At 44.3% G+C, this 20,736-nt stretch overlaps 1 protein-coding gene across 4 annotated transcripts in view; it reads left to right on the forward strand.

The window, feature by feature from the left end:
• Positions 1–20,736, forward strand: part of CLSTN1 (calsyntenin 1) — a 77,364-nt gene that overhangs the window by 37,064 nt on the left and 19,564 nt on the right. For 2 of the 4 annotated variants that reach the window (XM_052654196.1, XM_052654198.1), the window contains exons 3-8: positions 10,267–10,296; positions 11,458–11,653; positions 13,434–13,642; positions 15,613–15,762; positions 15,881–16,066; positions 19,651–19,899. In XM_052654196.1, coding sequence (XP_052510156.1) covers positions 10,267–10,296; positions 11,458–11,653; positions 13,434–13,642; positions 15,613–15,762; positions 15,881–16,066; positions 19,651–19,899 — 1,020 coding nt within the window. The remainder of the gene's footprint in view (positions 1–10,266; positions 10,297–11,457; positions 11,654–13,433; positions 13,643–15,612; positions 15,763–15,880; positions 16,067–19,650; positions 19,900–20,736) is intronic. The other 2 variants (XM_052654197.1, XM_052654199.1) reach the window with 1 other exon arrangement.

Below are 20,736 nucleotides of genomic sequence, written 5' to 3' on the forward strand. Positions count from 1 at the left end.
TGTAGCTTATGTTCCTGAGGGTACTTGCACGTCTCTGACATCTGATTGATTTTGAGAAGCAATTGTAGTCAGGAGTTCTGGCATCTGCTCCCCCAGGCCTCTCTTTACAAATTCTCAGCTGTACCCAGTCCTGTTTTTGGTGGAGCTCTGTCCCGTTATATCACTCATGATGCATAGCCCTTATAAAGCATTCAGTGTCCTAGGCATTGTTGTAAGTACTGTACAAATATGCATTTGTGTTTAATCCTCAACAGCCTTTTTAGGTAAGTATACTTCTTGTCACCCCTCTTTAAAGAGAGGAAGCTGAAGCACAGAGCTGCTAACTTACCAGCTCTGGGTCACACGGCTTAGATGTGTCAGAGGCCAGATTCCCAGTCGGGCAGGGTGGCTCTTAACTGTGATGCTGTGTTAGGCAGCACAGAAAGTTACAGAGGACGGGAAGTAGGAAGTGAATGTACACTGAGTACTAACTTTGAAGTCATTTTACATGTCACTTTTTTCTTGTTGAATTTAATTTTATTGTGTCATTTATTAAAACTTAATGTATTAAGCAACACCTAGAAAACCTACAAAAATAAGTGTTTTGTGGTGTATGTAGGAATAATACAGAAAATATTGCTTTTAGTTTTGGTGAAGAAAATCAATTTTGTATAGTTTGAGAATGAAAGTCCCTCAGTTGTGTCCGACTCTTTGTGACCCCATAGACTATACAGTCCATGGAATTCTCCAGGCCAGAATACTGGAGTGGGTAGCCTTTCCTTTCTCCAGGGGATATAGTTTATTTCAACCTAAGTAAAATGTGAATTTTGTTTTAAGTTCAGATATATTATTTTTGGTGGGTACAATATAGATTGTTATGGTAAATTCTCTTTTCAAAAATATTTATTACCCTCACAATTGAAGATAGGTTCATTTTTATTATTTTTTTATTTTGATATATGGATTTACTACTGGGGGAATAAAAACACCATTTTAATTGTGAAATTATTAAATGTAAGATTTATCTAACTTTTTAGATATTACATGCTGTGTGGCCCCTGATATAAGTTGTTAGTGTTTGCATAATTGTTTCTGGCTAAAATATAAATGAGTATTGCAAAAAAAAAAAATCCTTGACATATAATCTTAAATGAAATAGTACTTATGAAGTTTTATGTTTTTAGAGATTCTCAGGTGTTTTTTACTGATGTGCCAAAGTTATATATTGGGATTTTAAAAAACTATATGGAGAAGCAGTGTAGAGCCAAGTATAGTGGTACCTTGATTACATTTGCCATAGTGGACAGAAAAAATAAATATTTTCCTTCTGGAGATTTTCAGAGGGGAGCACAGTTGGTCTTATAGTCTTTTTTAAAAAAAATACAGTTCATATACCGTAATGTATACAGTTCACTGGTTTTTAGTGTATTCATAAGATTGTTCTACCGTCAGCTACTGTCTAATTCTACAACATTTCATCACCCCAACAAGAAACACTTGCCTCTGTTAGCAGCCACTCCCCTTGGCAGCCACTAGTCTACTACGTGTTTTTGGATTTGCCTGTATTCTGGATATTTCACACAAGAACACGTGGCTTTTTGTGACTAGCATCTTTCACTTAGCATGATGACCTGGAGGTTCACCCACGTTGTGGCATGTCCCTCGTTCCTTCTTATTGCCAAATAATATTTTAGTGTATGGATGGACCACATTTTGTTTATTCATCCATCAGTAATGGGCATCAGAATCATTTGCACTTTGTGGCCACTGTGAGTAGTGATACTGTGAACATCCGTGTACAAGTCTCTGTGTGGATGTTCAGTGCTCTCAATTATACACCTAGAGGTGGAACTGGTGCTCATCTACTCTTCCTGAAGCATAGTCCTCTTCCTACCGAAGTGAGTAGCTGCACAATCCAGGGAAGGGACCTCCTGTCTCCCTCTCTCTTCTGTTACCATGGTACCCATCCAACTCCCATCCAGCTGCTACGCAGAGCACTGCCCCCACCGGGCTGTAGCAGACAGGTACATAAGGAACACAAATCCTGGAGCCTAGTGCTTGAATCCTGGCTGTGAGGCTCATTGGCCGTGTGGCTCTGGGCAAATTACTTAACATCTCTGAGCCTCATTCTCATCATTTGTAACATGAAGATAATATCATATACCTTATAGGGTTTGGAGAATATTAGCCTATTTATTTATAAATATGAAGAGCTTAAAACAATGCCTGGTATGTAGTAGGTGCTATTTTCAGTGTTCACTGCTGCTGTTAAGAATCTTTAAAAAAATTTTTTTTCACATAACATTACATGAGAACTGTTTTCCATCTTCCTCTAGTAGTCTTACTAGTAGTCCATTTTCTCACTGAGTTTCTTAAATGCTTTTTGGGTAAAGCGGAGGACAGGTCTGAGCCTTATTTTGATCTTAGGTTGCAGTTGGGGGTGGTGACGTTGAGTTTACTTTAGCATCAGGATGGTGGTGGCAGCAGCCACAGCTGACATTTATTTTGAGCTCTCTTCGGTGTGGCACAGGGGGTGTTCTCCAGCTCTGCTGGTTCCTTTGATTCCTTCCAGCAGTCTCATGTGATAGAGACTGTCATACCCCCATTTTCCAGATGAGGAAACGGAGGCTCAGAGCACATCTGTCAGCAGCATGACTGCCGGGTTCTCCATCTAATCCCAAGCCTGTGGGACTAGTTGGTGTTTGGGTTTTTGTTTTGATTTATTTTTAATTTTTGGTCATGCTTCACAGCAAGCGGGATCTCAGTTCCCTGACCAGGGATAGAACCTGTGCCTGCTGCAGTGGAAGCGGGAGTCTTAATCACTGGACCACCAGAGAAGTCCCTGGGACTAGTCAGTGATCTGTAAATTCTGCTAGAAGGGCCGAATGAGTTTGCCTGAGATCACTCAGCCCACAAATGACAGCTCAGCCTTGGAACCAGGCAGCCTGACCCCAGTGTGGTTCTTAGCTTCACCAGGTCGGCTCTCATGACACTGACTTTACGACACGGTAAACATTCTGGTCCATGGTCTTAATCCCATAACAGGGCCTGTGTGTGGGTAACCACTGCAGATGACTTGTCTAAGCTTCTAAATAAACACCCGTGAAATGTGGGAAGCCTGGTCACCGAAGTGTGTTTGTAATTTGTCACTCATCAGACGATCATGTGAAATGCACAGAGTTTGGCCCACATTGTTTTCTTGGGGCTCAGTTCAGTTCAGTCGCTTAGTTGTGTCCGACTCTTTGCGACCCCATGAATTGCAGCACGCCAGGCCTCCCTGTCCATCACCAACTCCCGGAGTTCACTCAAACTCACGTCCATCGAGTCCGTGATGCCATCCAGCCATCTCATCTTCTGTCGTCCCCTTCTCCTCCTGCCCCCAACCCCTCCCAGCATCAGAGTCTTTTCCAGTGAGTCAACTCTTCGCATGAGGTGGCCAAAGTACTGGAGTTTCAGCTTTAGCATCATTCCTTCCAAAGAAATCCCAGGGTTGATCTCCTTCAGAATGGACTGGTTGGATCTCCTTGCATTCCAAGGGACTCTCAAGAGTCTTCTCCAACACCACAGTTCAAAAGCATCAACTCTTCAGTGCTCAGCCTTCTTCACAGTCCAACTCTCACATCCACACATGACCACTGGAAAAACCATAGCCTTGACTAGACAGACCTTGGTAGGCAAAGTAATGTCTCTGCTTTTGCATATGCTATCTAGGGTGGTCATACTTTTCTTCCAAGGAGTAAGTGTCTTTTAATTTCATGGCTGCAGTCACCATCTACAGTGATTTTGGAGCCCCCCAAAATAAAGTCTGACACTGTTTCCACTGTTTACCCATCTATTTCCCATGAAGTGATGGGACTGGATGCCATGATCTTTGTTTTCTGAATGTTGAGCTTTATGCCAACTTTTTCACACTCCTCTTTCACTTTCATCAAGAGGCTTTTTAGTTCCTCTTCACTTTCTACCATAAGGGTGGTGTCATCTGCATATCTGAGGTTATTGATATTTCTCCACTCCAGCGTTTCTCATGATGTACTCTGCATATAAGTTAAATAAGCAGAGTGACAATATACAGCCTTGACGTACTCCTTTTCCTATTTGGAACCAGTCTGTTGTTCCATGTCCAGTTCTAACTGTTGCTTCCTGACCTGCATACAGATTTCTCAAGAGGCAGGTCAGGTGGTCTGGTATTCCCATCTCTTTCAGAATTTTCCACAGTTTATTGTGATCCACACAGTCAAAGTCTTTGGCATAGTCAATAAAGCAGAAATAGATGTTTTTCTGGAACTCTCGCTTTTTCCATGATCCAGCGAATGTTTGGAATTTGATCTCTGGTTCCTCTGCCTTTTCTAAAACCAGCTTGAACGTCAGGAAGTTCACGGTTCAAGTATTGCTGAAGCCTGGCTTGGAGAATTTTGAGCATTACTTTACTAGCATGTGAGATGAGTGCCATTGGGGTAAGACTAGGCAAATAACGTCTTGGTATTGGTCAGGCGTTTTAGAAAATGAAAACCACACCCTTCAGGTCAGCCCCTTTTCTTTAATCTGCTAAAAGCCCGAGTAGAGGTGGGGATAAAACATGTGACTTGTACGTTGTATGTATTTAATGGGCAGGTACAGGCTGGAGCCACTTTATCAGCCACATTGTTGCTGTTTTTACGGTGACACCTTTGACCCCAGTGAGTTGCCTGTATTAGGAGCTGAACACTCTGCATGCATGCATAGTCATGTCCAACTCTTTGTGATCCCATAGACTGTAGCCCACCAGGCTCCTCTGTCCGTGGGATTTCCCAGGTAAGAATACTGAAGTGGGTTGCCATTTCCTCCTCCAGAGGATCTTCCTGATGCAGAGATCCAACCTGAATTTTTTGCATCTCCTGCACTAACCAGTGGATTCTTTACACCCTGCCACCTAGGAAGCCCTGCATCCACCCCCACCCCCTACCTTTTTTGAAGCTCTTCCCTTTCATATGTGGTTACAGAAGCATTCTTTCTCCTGCCTTCCTAGTCTGAGTACAGATACTTTACAAGATTAAACAATTATGATATGAAAGGAGTCCAAAAGAAATTTCAGGGCAAGAACAGGAGCTTGACTTCTGTTGACATTTAATTAGAACTGGCTCACGCCTGGGCTGCTTTTCTCCATATTCTGTGTAATTCTCATGACTCACGTGCCCTGAGGGTGGCCCACGGGCTTCACCACCATACACCTCCGCCCAGTTTTGCTTTGTCAACAACGTGCAGCTGGGCTGGGACTGTGTCTGCAGCCATGAGTTGGATATATTAGGTTAAGTCACATGAGAATGCCATTTTTGTCTGAAAATGTCAAAATACGTGAAAAATTGGAATGTCAGAAATCTTGTGTAACAGCCTAGTGCAAGGCAGTAACCGGTTGAGTAGTAGTTTTAAATAAACAAGGAATGGTTTGAGATCAATAATGATTAAATATTAGGTAGCTTTGCTAGGCCTCCCAGAGAATGCAAAAAAGCATTTCTCAGAACACTGATCTTCTAGGTGGGAAGGTGAGACCAGCATCGTCCGAAAGTTAAGCAGGGGTGCCTGGACATCTGTAGGTCATTGTCAAGTGAGAGAGGCAGCACTGGGTGGACTGGAGTTCATGGAAAGATAAGGATGTGATTTCCAAAGGCAGACTTGAGCTCCTGCCAAGGATGGGAAGGATGTACGTGGTTGGGCAGTAACGGGCAGTGGGGAGGATGGAACAGAGGTGCGAGCTGGCAGGGGTCCCAAAGAGGTGGGTTAAGAGTCAGCCCTTTGGTGTGTTGGAGGAGCAGAGGTTTGGAAATGAGCCCAGAGCTGCATGGTTTCTGTTGCCAGGCTGAGTAGACAGGATGTCACCTCGCCCGTGGTTTCTAGTACTGCATCCAGACGGTCCTGGGGCGCACCCGTCAGGTTCCCCTGTCTGCTCTTGCCCAGTTGAGTCTGTACTTGTAGGAACACAGCTTAGAAATTTATAACCAGCTGATGAGGTTCAGAAACCACTGATGGGCCAATCTCTCAAGTGCAGATTGCAGCTTTTCGGCATTGGAGCCTCCTGGCAGCACTTGCTAGAAACGCAGATGACAGGGCTCTGCCCTAGAGCTGCTGAATCTGAATTTCTGGGAAGGGGGCTTGGCAGAGGATATGTTCAGCAAGTTTCTCGGACAGTTCTTGGCGCACTGGAATGTGAGAGCCATCACAGTCCTCTGGGGAAGGCATAGCCCTGGGGTTGTTGTGCCTGGGCCATTAGGGCATAACCCTTGGGTGTATGCTTTTTGTTACTATACATCTGAGGTACCTGGAAAAGCTGTTTTGATTAGAGCCACATGTGGGCTGGTTCCAGAAACTAACCTGGACCAGTAAGCAAGGAATTCAGAAGTCACCATAAGTAAGAGTCAACCTGGATGTCTAGCTGGTGGGCAAGGGTGCCAAGGCCAGGGAGGGAGAAGTGGGTCAAGGAGGAGAGGTGGCTTAGCAGGGACATTGTAGTGGACACTTGCTGCTCAGAATATGTCAGTTTTCCCTCAGCAGCCCCTGGTCTCCTTCCCATTGGGTCCAGGTTGGTGGGTCTACAACCTGTTACCATGCTCCCCCAGCCAAGCACAGGCATGACCCAGGCCGGGCCGACAGACACTCTCTCTTGGGATGTGAATGTCCAGCAGAGGGATAGGTGCTGATACCAGCTGTGGGCATGGCCCTTCCATCCAGGCCTTCTTGCTGTGGAACTGTGTGGCTCTTCTTCGCTGGCCTCTGGAGCTGCCTTGGTTTCTGACCATCTCCAAGTCCCTGTCTCTGGCCTGCAGTCAATTCCATGAGCTCCCGGTGGCTCTTCAGTGAAGGCCCTGTCGCTGAGTTGGCTGGAGTGGATTTTTGTCGCACCAGAGAACCGGAAGTATCTGAGCTGGCGCTGGTGACCTCCACTGGGGCTGCAGCAGGAGAGCAGGACAGCACCAGTCTTGGAGAGGCTGCAGGAACAGCTCCAGAGACACCCTCTCTTGTGTGGGGAAGAGCTTGAACTAAGATTTGGAAGAAGACTGAGAAAGAATCCAGGCCAGCTGGAAGCCAAAAGGACCGATGTGGAAAGTGAGGGCTCAGCACTGTCAGATGAGAACTGGACATGGCCAGAGAGAGAGAAGTGAGAGCTCTGCTCTGCTGGGTTCACCCATTGTTATATCTTTCTGTTTTGCTTTTTAAAAACTCTATACTAAAGCTCCTTTTGACTATTTTAGATGATCTTAGGGGAATGAAGAGTGGAGAGAAACGGGAGGTTTTGTCCATTCTGAGGCCAACAGGGCTAGAGGGCCCGGTTGTCCAGGGAACCCAGTGGGGGATTTCAGACATAATGAGAGCAGAGCTGTAGATTTATCTAGTGGAGCGGTGGTTGCTCAGTCGTGTCCCACTCTTTGCAGCTTCATGGACTGTAGCCCACCAGGTTCCTCTGTCCATGGAATTTTCCAGGCAAGAGTACTGGAGTGGGTTGGCATTTCCTTCTCCAGGGGATCTTCCTAACCTGGGGATCGAACCCACATCTCTCTACCACTCTCACCACCTGGGAAGCCTGGAGCAATAGTACATGGTCTGGATTGAGTGGGAAGGAACAGGACAGAAAGGAAGTAGAATACGAGAACTAATTTTGAGATGTCCTTCTTTGACAAGGCTGAGAGATGCCTAAGTTTGTCCCCTCCTCCCAGCCTGGTAGCATGAAGCAGGTAGTTTATAGCTTCTAGAAGACAGTTCCACTTCTTGTGGTCCCGTGGTCAGAAGCAATCTCAAGGACAGTGCTTGACTGAGTGTCTTATTTTTTTAAGCTGTGCCAGCTCTTGACTGTGGGAGGTGGGATCTTGGTTGCAGCATGTGAGATCTAGTTCTCTGACCAGGGATGGAACCCAGGCTCCCTGCACTGTGAGTGCGGAGTCTTAGCCAGTAGACCACCAGGGAGGTCCCTGGTGAGTATCTTTGAATTCTTACTCAGCATTGCACTGTGTAGGCAGCATCACCCAGGTCAGAGGCTTCATCTGAGGTCTTAAACCTTACTTCCCTATGCAGTGACCTTGTTGGGAAAGCCTTGTCACTCACTGTGAGTGATGTATGACGCCTTACCGTTTTCTCTTTAGAACAGCAGACTCCCAAGTCACCAAAAAAAAAAAAAAAACAACTGAGATGTTATTATACCACTGAATTAAAGCTGGGCAACTTGACATGTCTTAATATATATGCCACTCTATTAGTTACACCCCAAAAGTGCAAACATAGTCAAGCGAATTACCACATTCTGGAAAACAGTTGGACACAGCTGGTACCCAGCAGTTTCTGCTCATGGTGGATTAAAGAGCAGTAATCAGCCAGTCTTTCTCTAAAAGACTGGCAGTGAGGATTTGAGCCTTTGCAGTCCATGGGGTGGGGGGCGGTGGTGGTCTCTTTGGCAGTGACTGAGCTGTGCCACTGTGGGGGAGAGGCAGGGGAAGAAGCCCGAGACCAGACATTAGCAGGTCTATGTTTTATGCATCCCTATAAAACATTGCTTATGGACACTGACGTTTGAATTTCCTATAATTATCTTGTGTCATGAAATAACACACAGAAACCATCTTCAGCTCGCAGGCCACTCAGAAGTATGCACTGGCTGGACTTGGCCTGCCGCTTTGCCTGCCCCCTGCCCTGAGCAGCGCTGCCCAGTAGAGCTTGCGGTGTGATGGAATGTTCATGTCTACATCGCCACTGAATAGTTGCTAGTCACTTGTGGCTCTTGAGCACTTGAAATGCAGCCAGTGCGACTGAGGAACTGAGTTTTTATTATTATGCACTTAAAATTTTTTTTTAATTTATTTTTGAAAGTATTTATTTATTTGGCTGTGCTGGGTCTTCGTTGCTGCTCAGGCTTTTCTCTAGTTGTGGCGAGCTGGGCTACTCTCTGGCTGTGGTGTATGGATTTCTCAGTGCTGGGGGCTCCTCTTGTTGCGGAGCACGGGCTGTAAGGCAGGCAGGCTTCAGTAGTTGTGGCTTCTGAGCTCTAGAGCACAGACTCAGTAGCTGTGGCTCCTGGGCTTAGTTGCTCTGAGGCATGTGAGATCTTCCTGGCTCAGGGATCGAACCGGCATCTCCTGCACTCGCAGGTGGATTCTTATCCACTGAGCTACCAGGGAAGCCCAATATTATGCACTTTTAATATGAATTTCAGTTCAATTTTAAGCAGCCCCACGTGGCTGGCTTGAGCCTTGTTCACACAGCAGACCACTGGAATTCCAGTGTGTTCACACAATGGGAAATCATTACAGCGACAGCCAGTGTTTGTGGAGGGCTTCCTTTATGCTGGGCAATGTTTTAAGCACTTATGTTTTAACTCACTGGCTTCTAACTGTGTGTGCTAGTGAGAGTGAATGAACTCTGTAACCGCAGGTGCTAGCAAAAATAAATACATCTCAGATGCACACAGCTGGAAAAGGTGGAGTGAAAAATCAAGTCACAAGAACTGGACGTCACAAACACAATGAAACAATATTGTTCAGGGATATACATTAAAAAAAAAAATGCAGGAAATTGAGGCTGGGTAACCTTTTGGTTTCCCTGGCGAGGCCACGCCAAGTCTGGGGCAAGGTACCCCTGACCTTCTCGTTTGTGCTCTGTAGTGGGTCGTAGGGGGAGGTGAGCAGGATTTATACTGACTCGGAAGAACAGGTGTTTCAGTAAGTGAAAACCACGATCACGGCAGCATCGCTACAGTTAGCACCGAACCTGGCTTCAGTTCACGTTTAAGCAGATGTTCCAGGAGAAGAGGTCTCTGTATGGATACCGGTTGCCTTGGTTGGGTACCTTAGATGAGAAAACATGGTTATTTATTCAGACCAAGAACAAAGGGGTTGAAATAAAACCCTTCCTCCCACTATTGCCTTAAGTCCAATGATGAGTTGAACGTTTCAGTATACAGCCACCAAGAACTTAGCTTCAAAATGAAAATCGGAAAACTAGAAAACAAGTAGACTGACTTAGACACTGTTGTCATCCAAGTATTCCTGAAAAGAGAGATCCCCATGACACCTGTGGCTGTGAGGAAGCTTTACAGCAGTATTTCATCCCTAGGTTAGTGTCATCTGTGGTAAGTGCGATGCAGAGACATTTTGTTCTTGAAGGTTCAGTTTTGCTCCAACAATTTTAACCACTGGCTACTGAGTGTATTGTTAAATGATGTCAAGCTTTTCTGTGTAATATGTGCATCTTTGACTTTTTTTTTTTCTTATTGTTTCAAGTTCGTTCTTTCCTGTATTACTGACATGGGTTTATCTTTTCTCCCTTTAGAGAGTTTTGAGGTGACAGTCACCAAAGAAGGTGATAAAGGGTTCTTTCTATCCCTCTTATGAACATTAACCCACTAACTATGTTTATGAAATTGGGAATCAGCCCTCAAACAGAAGAAACTGTCATGCTCTTTTCCCCCTATTTATTCTCCTACGTTGTTTCTATTTTTTAAGTCTATTGATGGAAATTGTATGTAACCAAACCCTTGGTTAGAAATATCTGGAAATCAGACATCCATTTGAACTATATGGATAATCCTATTCTTTTTAAAAAAATTGGATCTGAGAGATTCACTATGTAACCATTTTCTGCTTGTTGTAATTTTGGAAGTTTTGTTTCTACGTGAAATATATTCTACACGCATCAGAATGTTTATACGTGTTCTCCCCTGGGCCAGAATGGAGACCTACACTTTAACGCCCAATGAAGCTCATAAACGAACTTGGATGCACTTCGATTCCCAGGCAGGCTTCTTCTTCAGGTCTTATAGGATAGAGTCCAAAACCAAGGGCAGTCTAGCACATCCCTCCCCAGAGTGGCGACTGTATCTCAGTCGTAGCTGATAGCTGTTGAAATGGATGCCTGAAAAGTTGGTATTTCTACCTTTTTCTCATTTAGTAGTTTGTTTTGATTCCCTAATTTTAGCCAGGCTCATTGCACAGGAAGACTTGTTTCTTAGGTTTTTTTTTTTCTTTGGACAGACCTTCTGTAATTCTGGTGCTGAACCTATGCCTCACGCTTCTTCCTTTCTCAACACTTAACTGTGCCTTTTAGCCTCCTCTCTGGTCCAAATCAAAACCACTGCCCGGCCCTCCCAGGTCCCTGGGCAGCTCCTCTGTGTTACCAGGCCTTGGCTGTTTGCTAATGAAACTACTTTACCCCGGAGCTCTCCTAAGTACTCCTGTGAAATGCCTGTCTATATTTTCTCTTTCTCTCTTTTGTATTCCTGCATGAATGGATGCAAAGTTAAACAAGTTGCTTGGAAAGCCAGAACATGCTTCTTTTTACTAAAGCCCCCAGAACTTACCCCCTATGAAAGCACAAGCGCCCTCGCTTTGTCCACAGACCCTCCCCGCCCCCCCCAACCCCTGGCTGCCGAATTGTCGTTGTTTATTTTCTTTAGGGGAGGAGGGGAGCGCACCCTGGGTTTGTGTGGCAGAAATCCTTACCCATGCCACTTTGACTCCCCAGGTGAGATTTGTGGATTTAAGATTCACGGACAGAATGTGCCCTTTGACGCAGTGGTGGTGGATAAATCCACTGGCGAGGGGGTCATTCGCTCCACAGAGAAGCTGGACTGTGAGCTGCAGAAGGACTACACGTTCACCATCCAGGCCTATGACTGTGGGAAGGGGCCAGACGGGGCCAGTGTAAAAAAATCTCACAAGTAAGTGAGCGGGACAGAGAGAGAGAGAGAGAGAAAGAGTGCATATGTGTGTGTGTGTGTGTGTGTGTGTGTGTGTGTGTGTGTGTGTGTGTGTGTGTTGTGTGTAAGGAAAACAGTGACTGTTGCCACTGTCCTAAAACTTTCTGCTTTTAAAAATATTTATTTATTTGGCTGTGCCAGGTCTTAGTTGTGGCATGTAGGATCTGGTTCCCTGACCAGGGATCGAACCCTGGCTCCCTGCATTGTGAGTGCAGAGTCTTAGCCACTGTACTGCCAAGGAAGTCCCACGACTTCCAGTTTTAAAACACAAGGTAGAGGATAGTTTCTGATTGTCCCCATTGAGGTTGTCAGCTCTTTGAGGGCAGGAATCTTGTGTGTTTACCCTTGTGTATGGCTCCCAGCAAGTGTCTGATACTTGTTAGATGTTGAATAAATGAATGAGTAATTTTATTCAACATCTAACAAGTATCGGACACTTGGGCCTTCCATTGAAAATTCTACAAGCCCACTTTTCCTGGAGGAAGATATTATTTTGTTATGTTTATATATATGTATTTTATTTTTCTATAAATTTTAAGGGCATGAAATGCATTTGAGCTGGTGAAAGAAAGCTTACTTCTGCCCCCAATCCTGGGTGTGTTCACATGCTTCCTACCAGTTGAGAACTACTGGTGTCATGGAGTCGATTGGGCAAGACCTAGATTTAGTCTTTTTCCAGGGTCTTGTCACCACCATTTACTAGTCCCCCAGCATTAGGCAAATTTAATTTTTCCAAGTATCAATTTCTGCTTACTGTGTTGGTTAAGGAAAGAAGCTCCGGGAGTAAGGTGATGTACCTCATTATGAGGGTTGGGATGGACGGGTGCCATGGGGGGTGGGGAGGGTCTTGGTGAATAGCTGGAGAGCTACATGCCAGTGAATCATGCCTCCTGCGTTTTATGAAGTGCGATGTTACTGTTTTCTTTGACAAAGGGCTTGTTTCAGTCAGGGACCTTGTCTGATTCAAAACATGCCCTGGTCAGTAGCACTTGAGACTGATGGTTTTCAGTAGCTTGGTCTGATGATGCCTTAGTTTTCTTGTGCCCACACTGGGGAGATGGAATGTGGTTGATCAGGGAGGGCAAGTTGAAGTTCTCCATTTGTTGGTCAGTAGTGGATGATATCCCAGCAGTGGTTTACTGATGCTCTCTGTTTCTTAGAAGCAGGATAAAACTTGTTTTAATGCTCGTAATTTCCCATTTTCTATCTCTACTTTTTGCCTCTACTTCCTAATTTTTTTTTTTCCCAGATTTTGTAACAAAATATTTTTAACTTTCTGGGTTGAGCACAAACAGATACCTGGTATATAGTTAGCTCCCTAGTGCGTGCCCTGCCCTACATTGTCAAGAAAATCTGAAGTCTCTCTGTTTTGTTTTTTTTGACTGCTCTATGCAGTGTACGGGATCTTAGTTCCCCAACTGGAGATTGAACCTGTGCTGCCTGCTTTGGAAGCACAGAGTCTTCACCACTGAACCACCAGGGAAGTCTCCCAAGTCTCTTATGGACCAGCTGCCTTACACAGTAGGACTTGGTAGCATCAACCCAAATTCCTGTTTTAACTTTCTGTTGTCCCCACGCTAAATTAAAAACAGTGAGCAGTTTAATTTTCATCTCCATCATAGAAGTCAATAAAACAGGATATCGGAAAAAAAGGAAATTTAACCATAGGGCAGAAGTTTATTTTTCGGGTAAAAATACAAAAAAGCAAAACTGACAGCTTTTGTCCTCCCCCTTCTTCCAGAGCAACTGTCCACATTCAGGTGAATGACGTCAACGAATATGCGCCCGTGTTCAAGGAGAAGTCCTACAAAGCCACAGTGGTGGAGGGGAGGCAGTACGACAGCATCTTGAGGGTGGAGGCGGTGGACGCAGACTGCTCCCCCCAGTTCAGCCAAATCTGCAGCTATGAGATCGTCACCCCGGATGTGCCATTCACTGTCGACAAAGATGGTGAGAACCCAGAAGCGGACGCATTCCTCCCCGAGGGGGAGATGGGGCAGGCAGCCCCCTCTATACCGGTTGGCTTCAAACCCAGCCTTTCTTTGTCTGCACTTCAGTGAAACTCACAGTCAGTCCATTCAGGCTGGTCTCACCAAACACCATGAACACAAACTGACAGACACTGACTTCTGACAGTTCTGGAGGCTGGGAAGTCCAGGATAGAGTGCTCAGTAATCCAGTGTTGGTGAGGACCTGCTTCTTGCTGTGTCCCCAGGTGGCAGGGAGAAAGCTCTAGTCTCTTTCTCTTGTAAGGACACTGATCCCATCTCGAGGGCTCCTCCCTTGTGAGCTTACCTAAAGCTCATCACCTCCCAAAGGCCTCACCTCCTGATACATTACCATGAGAGCCACAGCTTCAAGTGTAAGAATTTGGGAGGACACACACATTCAGTCCATAGCGAGACCTAACTTGGTGTGTCTGCTTTACACTTAAGGTTTATTTTTAATTGAAGTATAGTTGATTTACAGTGTTGTGTTAGTTTCAGGTGTACAGCACAGTGACTCAGTTGTATGTGTGTGTGGGGGGGGTGGGGGGCAGTCCATGCCGAGTGGCTTGTGGGATCTTAGTTGCCTGAGCAGGAACTCCTGCTCCCTGCAGGAAAGCTCGGAGTCCTAACCACTGAAACATCAGAGAATTCCCTACCTCATTGTAGTTTTGATTTACATTTCTCTAATAGTTAGCCTTGTTGAGTATCTTTTCATACGGGTGCCTTTTGGCCATCTGTATGTCTTTGGAGAAATATCTGTTTAGATTACGTTTAAATTTTTACTCTGTCCCCTGAAAGCCTGTTTTCTGACACCAAAGTTTTGTGTTCTCTTTTAGGATGATCCTTTTTCTCCTTTCCCACCAAAATCTAATAAAAATCCACTGCCTAAGATGTTTTTATCATTTCCCTACCTTTCAGCCAGCTTGCATCTGAACAAGACTGCTTCTCAATCTGCCTTGTTTTCTGTTCTCCATCAGGTTGGAATCTTCTGCCTCATCTTGAAAATGCAGTTGATATCTTACTGCCAGCCCCTCCTCCATCCTTAGTAATTGAACAGTATTAACTTAGTCTGGAGCTCAGCTTCTTTATTTGGTTATGGCTTCTTGATGATGCTGTGGTGTCTCCATTGTTAACACACAGTCCAGAATCTTCGATGAAATGATGGACATGATGCAAACACTTTGCAGATATCTGCACTCATGTTCAGAAAGCAGGCTTCTCTCCTGCTTGGCGAGCATAGGAAGTCTCTCTAACAAAGTAAATCTTTTAGCAAAAAGTATTTAATATTTGAAATACTGGGATTATCTTGTCTGTTTATGCTTTTACACATTATCTTGTTGTTGTTTAGTCACTAAGTCGTGTCTGACTCTGTGACCCCATGGACTGTAGCCTGCCAGGCTCCTCCGTCTGTGGGATTTCCCAGGCAGTAATACTGGAGTGGGTTGCCATTCCCTTCTCCAGGGCATCTTCCCCATCCAGGGACCAAGCCCATGTCTCCTTTACCACTGAGCCACCAGGGAAGCCCTTACATATTAAATATAAAATCAAATACAGCTGTAAGAATAAATGGAGGGTGCATTCTGTAGACTCATTCTTCTGCGTAAACAATCTTTCAAGGTGGATTTGGTATGTGTTCAAGCTCAGGAAAGCCAAACTGAGTGTTAATTATCTGAAGCATCAGTTTATTTCTGTGTTAGTACTTCCAGGGCTGAAAGCACGTGCATTTTGTGTTTCAGCATAGGATAACAGAAGTAAAACACAACGTGGGTTTGAAAATAATCTGGAAAAAAAAGTATATATTCATGAATCACTTTGCTATACACCTGAAACTGCCACAGTATTGTACATCAACTGTACTTCAATTTAAAAAAAACTCAGGAGGAGGGAAACAGAATGGGTCTGGATTCTCACTGTTGTTTTTCCCTTCGGAAGGTTACATAAAAAACACAGAGAAGCTGAACTATGGTAAAGAGCACCAGTACAAGCTGACTGTCACGGCCTATGACTGCGGGAAGAAAAGAGCGGCAGAAGACGTTTTGGTGAAGATCAGCATCAAGCCCACCTGCACCCCTGGGTGGCAAGGTGAGCCTCCCTCTCTGTGCTGCTCTCGCACCTGCTGCGAAAGTCTGTCCACCATGGAGACCTAACAGGAGTGTTCCTCCTCTCCCCTCTACCCCACCCTCCCTGTGGGCCCATGCAGGATGGAACAGCAGGGTCGAATACGAGCCTGGCACCGGCGCTCTGACACTCTTTCCGAATGTCCACCTGGAAACGTGTGACGAGTCGGTGGCCTCGGTGCAGGTAGTGGTGGAGCTGGAGACCAGCCACATCGGGAAGGGCTGTGACCGTGACACCTACTCCGAGAAATCACTTCACCGGCTCTGCGGTAAGGAGGCAAGAGAGGAACCCCAGACCCCAGAAGCCCATTCAGAAGGGTGTGTGCGTGTGCTACCTTAAGACCCACTGGTTTCAAGCATGTCTTTCTCTAACATACGTTGGGAATCATCCAAATAAGGGTTCTGTAAGGAGTGTGCTTTAAATGAAATGAAATTATTAAGGACTAAAGAAAAAAAACTAGGTAGTGTGATAGCTTTTGACAAATGTGAAATAGGAAATGAAAACTAAACCTGCATTGAATATATAGTCTTTGTCTCCCACAAACAAGGCATGGAGCAGGTGGAACACAGAATGGTCGAGAATTTGACCCAAGGCTCGTTCTCCATCTTCACCATCAGTCTGGATATTTTTGGGTTTATGTAAGTCAGGTAGAGGAGAGGTGTGGATACCTCTCAGGGAAAATGCTGAGGAAGAATCGTTCATGCAGCTGGTGGTAGAACACCAGTAACTTTATTATGTTATGTTTTGGTTACGCTGCTCAGCACACGGGATCTTAGTTCCTGGACCAGGGACTGAACCTGTGCCCCTTGCAGTGGAAGCATGGTATGTTAACCACTGAATCGCCCGGGAAGTCCTAGAACAGCACTAACTTAAATTGCTTCTTGATGATCAGAAGGGCCTCTTGTGTTCCAGGAGCTGCTCAGTAAGAGCTTTGGAGGTGGAGTTTTCTGATGTTCACCTTTCTCTTCACTAAGTGATAACAGACTTGGGCAACTGGTTTTCTTACATAATTGGAAATTGTCATATGAAGAAACAGCAACAGGGAAAAAGTATATTCTCTGTTGGCTCATCCCTGTGGTGAATATACTTGCGTGTCTGACTCTTGAGTCCAAATTCTCATAATCAGGTACCTAAAAATGTGTAAGTGAAGAGGTCTGGAGTACTTTCTGTTTTAAATTATGTAAGTATAATGTAAAAACCATGCTTTCTCATAATGCCATTCTTCTTCTTTAGCTTTTTATTTTTTAAAACTTTTTATTTTGTACTAGGGTATAGCCAGTTAACAAACAATGTTGTGATAGTTTCAGGTGAACAGCAAAGGGACTCAGCCATACATATATCTGTATCCATTCTTGCCCAAACTCCCCTGCCCTCCAGGCCACCACATAGCATTGAGCAGAGTTTTCTGGGCTGTACAGTAGGTCCTTGTTGGTTATCCATTTTAAATATAGCAGTGTCGACCCCAAACTTCCTGACTATCCCCACCTCCCCACCCACCCCCCTGCCGCCCGCCCAGTTCATCACCCGTGGCACCCATAGGTTCCTTCTCTATGAGTCTGTATCTGTTTTGTAAGTTCATTTCTATCATTTAAGATTCCGCATATAAGGGATGTCATAGAATATTTCTCCTTCTCTCCTGACTTAACTTCACTCAGTACAATAGTCTCTTGCTTCATCCATATTGCTGCTGCCATTATTTATTTGATATTAAATAAGCATTTTCTCAGCAGAACAGTTCAAAGATAGAATTTCCTGTCCGAGTGCTTCCTATACACTAGATTACTTGCACATGTGTTATTTTCTTTATCGTCCCATCAGGCCCACAAAGGCAAGTGGAGTTATTCCTCATCTTTCCAGAGGAATTAGTTGAGACTGAGGGAGGCTGAGTCACCTCACACTTTTAAAAAGAGCCTGAGCTTGGATTTGGACTGAGATCGGATGATACTTGAAAGACCAGTCTGTTCCAGCCTAGTCCTGCTGATCCTAGGAATAGGAAAGTTAAGGGTCCAGGGGCTGGGAGAGGTTGCAGAATTCTCTGTGGACAAATTAAAAAAAAAATTGAGCCTGGCAATGTTTAACAACTGTTGTGAAAATGTCTCATGTACTCTGTCTTAGTATCCCGTTTCTAGAAATTTATCCTAAGGGAATAATCATGGAGACATACATACAGAGGTGCTTGTCGACGCAAGGTTTATCACAGAAAAGAATTAGAGGTGACTGTGCACAGGACAGATCAGTTAAATCAATTATTGTACAAATTCTATACAATAAAGTGCTGTTCAGACACTTTAAATTGTACTCTAGACTGTGAATGGTCATATATGTAAGTACATAGTAGGACTCCATTTTTATAATATATTTTCATACACATTATACATATTTTAATAACGTGTATATTCATAAAGAAAGGACTGGAAGTGTTTATACCCAAATGTTAACAGTGTATACAGTGGGGTAAGATCACAAGTAATGCTTCTTCTTTTTTTTTGATTAAAGTATACTTGCTGTACAACATAGTGATTCACAGTTTTTAAAAGTTAAAACTCCTCTTTTCCTTCTTTTTTTTTTTTTAAAGATAATAACCACGGTTATTTTTTAATCTTTTTAGTAATAAAAACTCTTAGTTTTGAGGAAAAGAAAACTGAATTAGCAAATTGTTTAACCATTAAGATAAACACGGGACCTTAATACATGTACCCCAGTGTTCAGAGCAACACTGTTTACAATAGTCAAGACATGGAAGCAGCCTATATGTCCATCAACTGATGAATGGATAAAGTATGTATGTGTGATATTACTTAGCCATGAAAAAGAATGAGATAATGCCATTCGCAGCAACATGGATGGACTTCAGTTCAGTTCAGTCGCTCAGTCATGTCCGACTCTTTGCGACCCCATGAATTGCAGCACGCCAGGCCTCCCCATCCATCACCAACTCCCAGTTCACTCAGACTCACGTCCATCGAGCCCGTGATGCCATCCAGCCATCTCATCCTCTGTCGCCCCCTTTTCCTCCTGCCCCCAATCCCTCCCAGCATCAGAGTCTTTTCCAATGAGTCAACTCTTCGCATGAGGTGGCCAAAGTCCTGGAGTTTCAGCTTTAGCATCATTCCTTCCAAAGAAATCCCAAGGCTGATCTCCTTTAGAATGGACTGGCTGGATCTCCTTGCAGTCCAAGAGACTCTCAAGAGTCTTCTCCAACACAACAGTTCAAAAGCATCAATTCTTCAGCGCTCAGCTTTCTTCACAGTCCAACTCTCATAGCCATACATGACCACTGGAAAAACCATAGCCTTGACTAGACAGACCTTTGTTGGCAAAGTAATGTCTCTGCTTTTGAATATGCTATCTAGGTTGGTCATAACTTTCCCCTCAAGGAGTAAGCTAGAGATTATCAAACTAAGTGAAGTAAGCCAGACAGAGAAAGATAAATATCATATGATATCACTTATATGTAGAATCTAAGAAGAAAAAAGAAGATACACATGAATTTATTTACAAAATAAATGCATAAACGTAGAAAACAAACTTATGCTTTTTAAAGGAGAAGGGGCAGAGGATTGACATATACACATTTCTATTTATGAAACAGATAAAAAGGACCTGCTATGTAGCACAGGGAACTCTACTTAATATCTTGTACCAACCTATAGTGAAAAAGAATGTAAAAAAATAATACATATATGTATAACTGAATCACTTTGCTGTGTACCTCACAGTGGCACAACATTTTAAGTTAACTATGTTTCAATAGTAATTTTAAAATAAAGACTGTACCTTGTGGGCCTTGAAATGCTTATCCCATTTGAGTTCATCGCACAGTGCACAATAAGCGTCTCTGTGTTGCTTCAGGTGCTGCGTCTGGCACGGCTGAGCTGCTGCCTTCCCCAGGAGGCTCCTGGAACTGGACCGTCGGCCTTCCCACGGACAACGGCCATGACAGCGACCAGGTCTTCGAGTTCAACGGCACTCAGGCGGTGAGGGTCCCGGATGGCATCATGTCCGTCAACCCCAAGGAGCCCTTTACGATCTCTGTGTGGATGAGGCACGGGCCATTTGGCAAGAAGAAGGAGACGATTCTTTGCAGCTCAGACAAAACAGGTAGGTCAGCTTTGCTGTAAGGGACATCCTTGCAGTGGAGCCTGGAGCCCGCATTTATTCTAACCACAAAGGCTCCCACAGGCTGTTGGTGACCCTTGTGGGTCTCTGCTCAAGATCTGGCACTGGTATCTAGGCATTTGTTAGTTTTACTCAGTGGATCAGACTCCACTTCTCAGTAAAGCCCAAGTGTGTGTATTTGCATGCATGCTAAGTCGCTTCAGTCTTGTCAACTCTGTGTGACCCTATGGACTGCAGCCCTCCAAGCTCCTTTGTCCGTGGGATTTTCCAGATAGGAATACTAGAGTGGGTTGCTGTGTCCTCATCCAGGGGATCTTCCCAACCCAGAGATTGAACCTGCAGCTCTTACATCTCCTGCATTTCCAGGCGGGTTCTTGACCACTAGTGCCACCTGGGAAGCCCCAAACCCAAGTGTATCTGTCCTAAACCCTGCCTTGGCCTACCCTGGAGAGTTCGTTTATGTTGGTAAAACTGTCTTCAAAATCCACTGAAGGAATGACAGCTTTTATTTCTCCTTTGGGTCTTAACACTTTATTGACTGGAGACGCACATTTTTAGAGAATAATATGATTAACATCAGTGTGTTAAGTTGTTAGAACTTAAAATTGATCAAGGATTCACTGCACAACTTAACAGTTGTTATTCACATTTTCCTCTTAGGTTTTTGTTCCAAGTTTGTGTATATTGTAAACACAAGTTTATTAAAATGATGCATCATGAAATTTTGAGTGAAAAAGAATTCTTTGGTGAATTTTATGCAGATACTTTCTCTAATTGTCTGAGTGACACGTATACTGGAGTCTCATAAGATGGTAGTTC

This window comes from Budorcas taxicolor, chromosome 16 (genome assembly GCF_023091745.1).
Source record: "Budorcas taxicolor isolate Tak-1 chromosome 16, Takin1.1, whole genome shotgun sequence".
NCBI lineage: Eukaryota > Metazoa > Chordata > Mammalia > Artiodactyla > Bovidae > Budorcas > Budorcas taxicolor.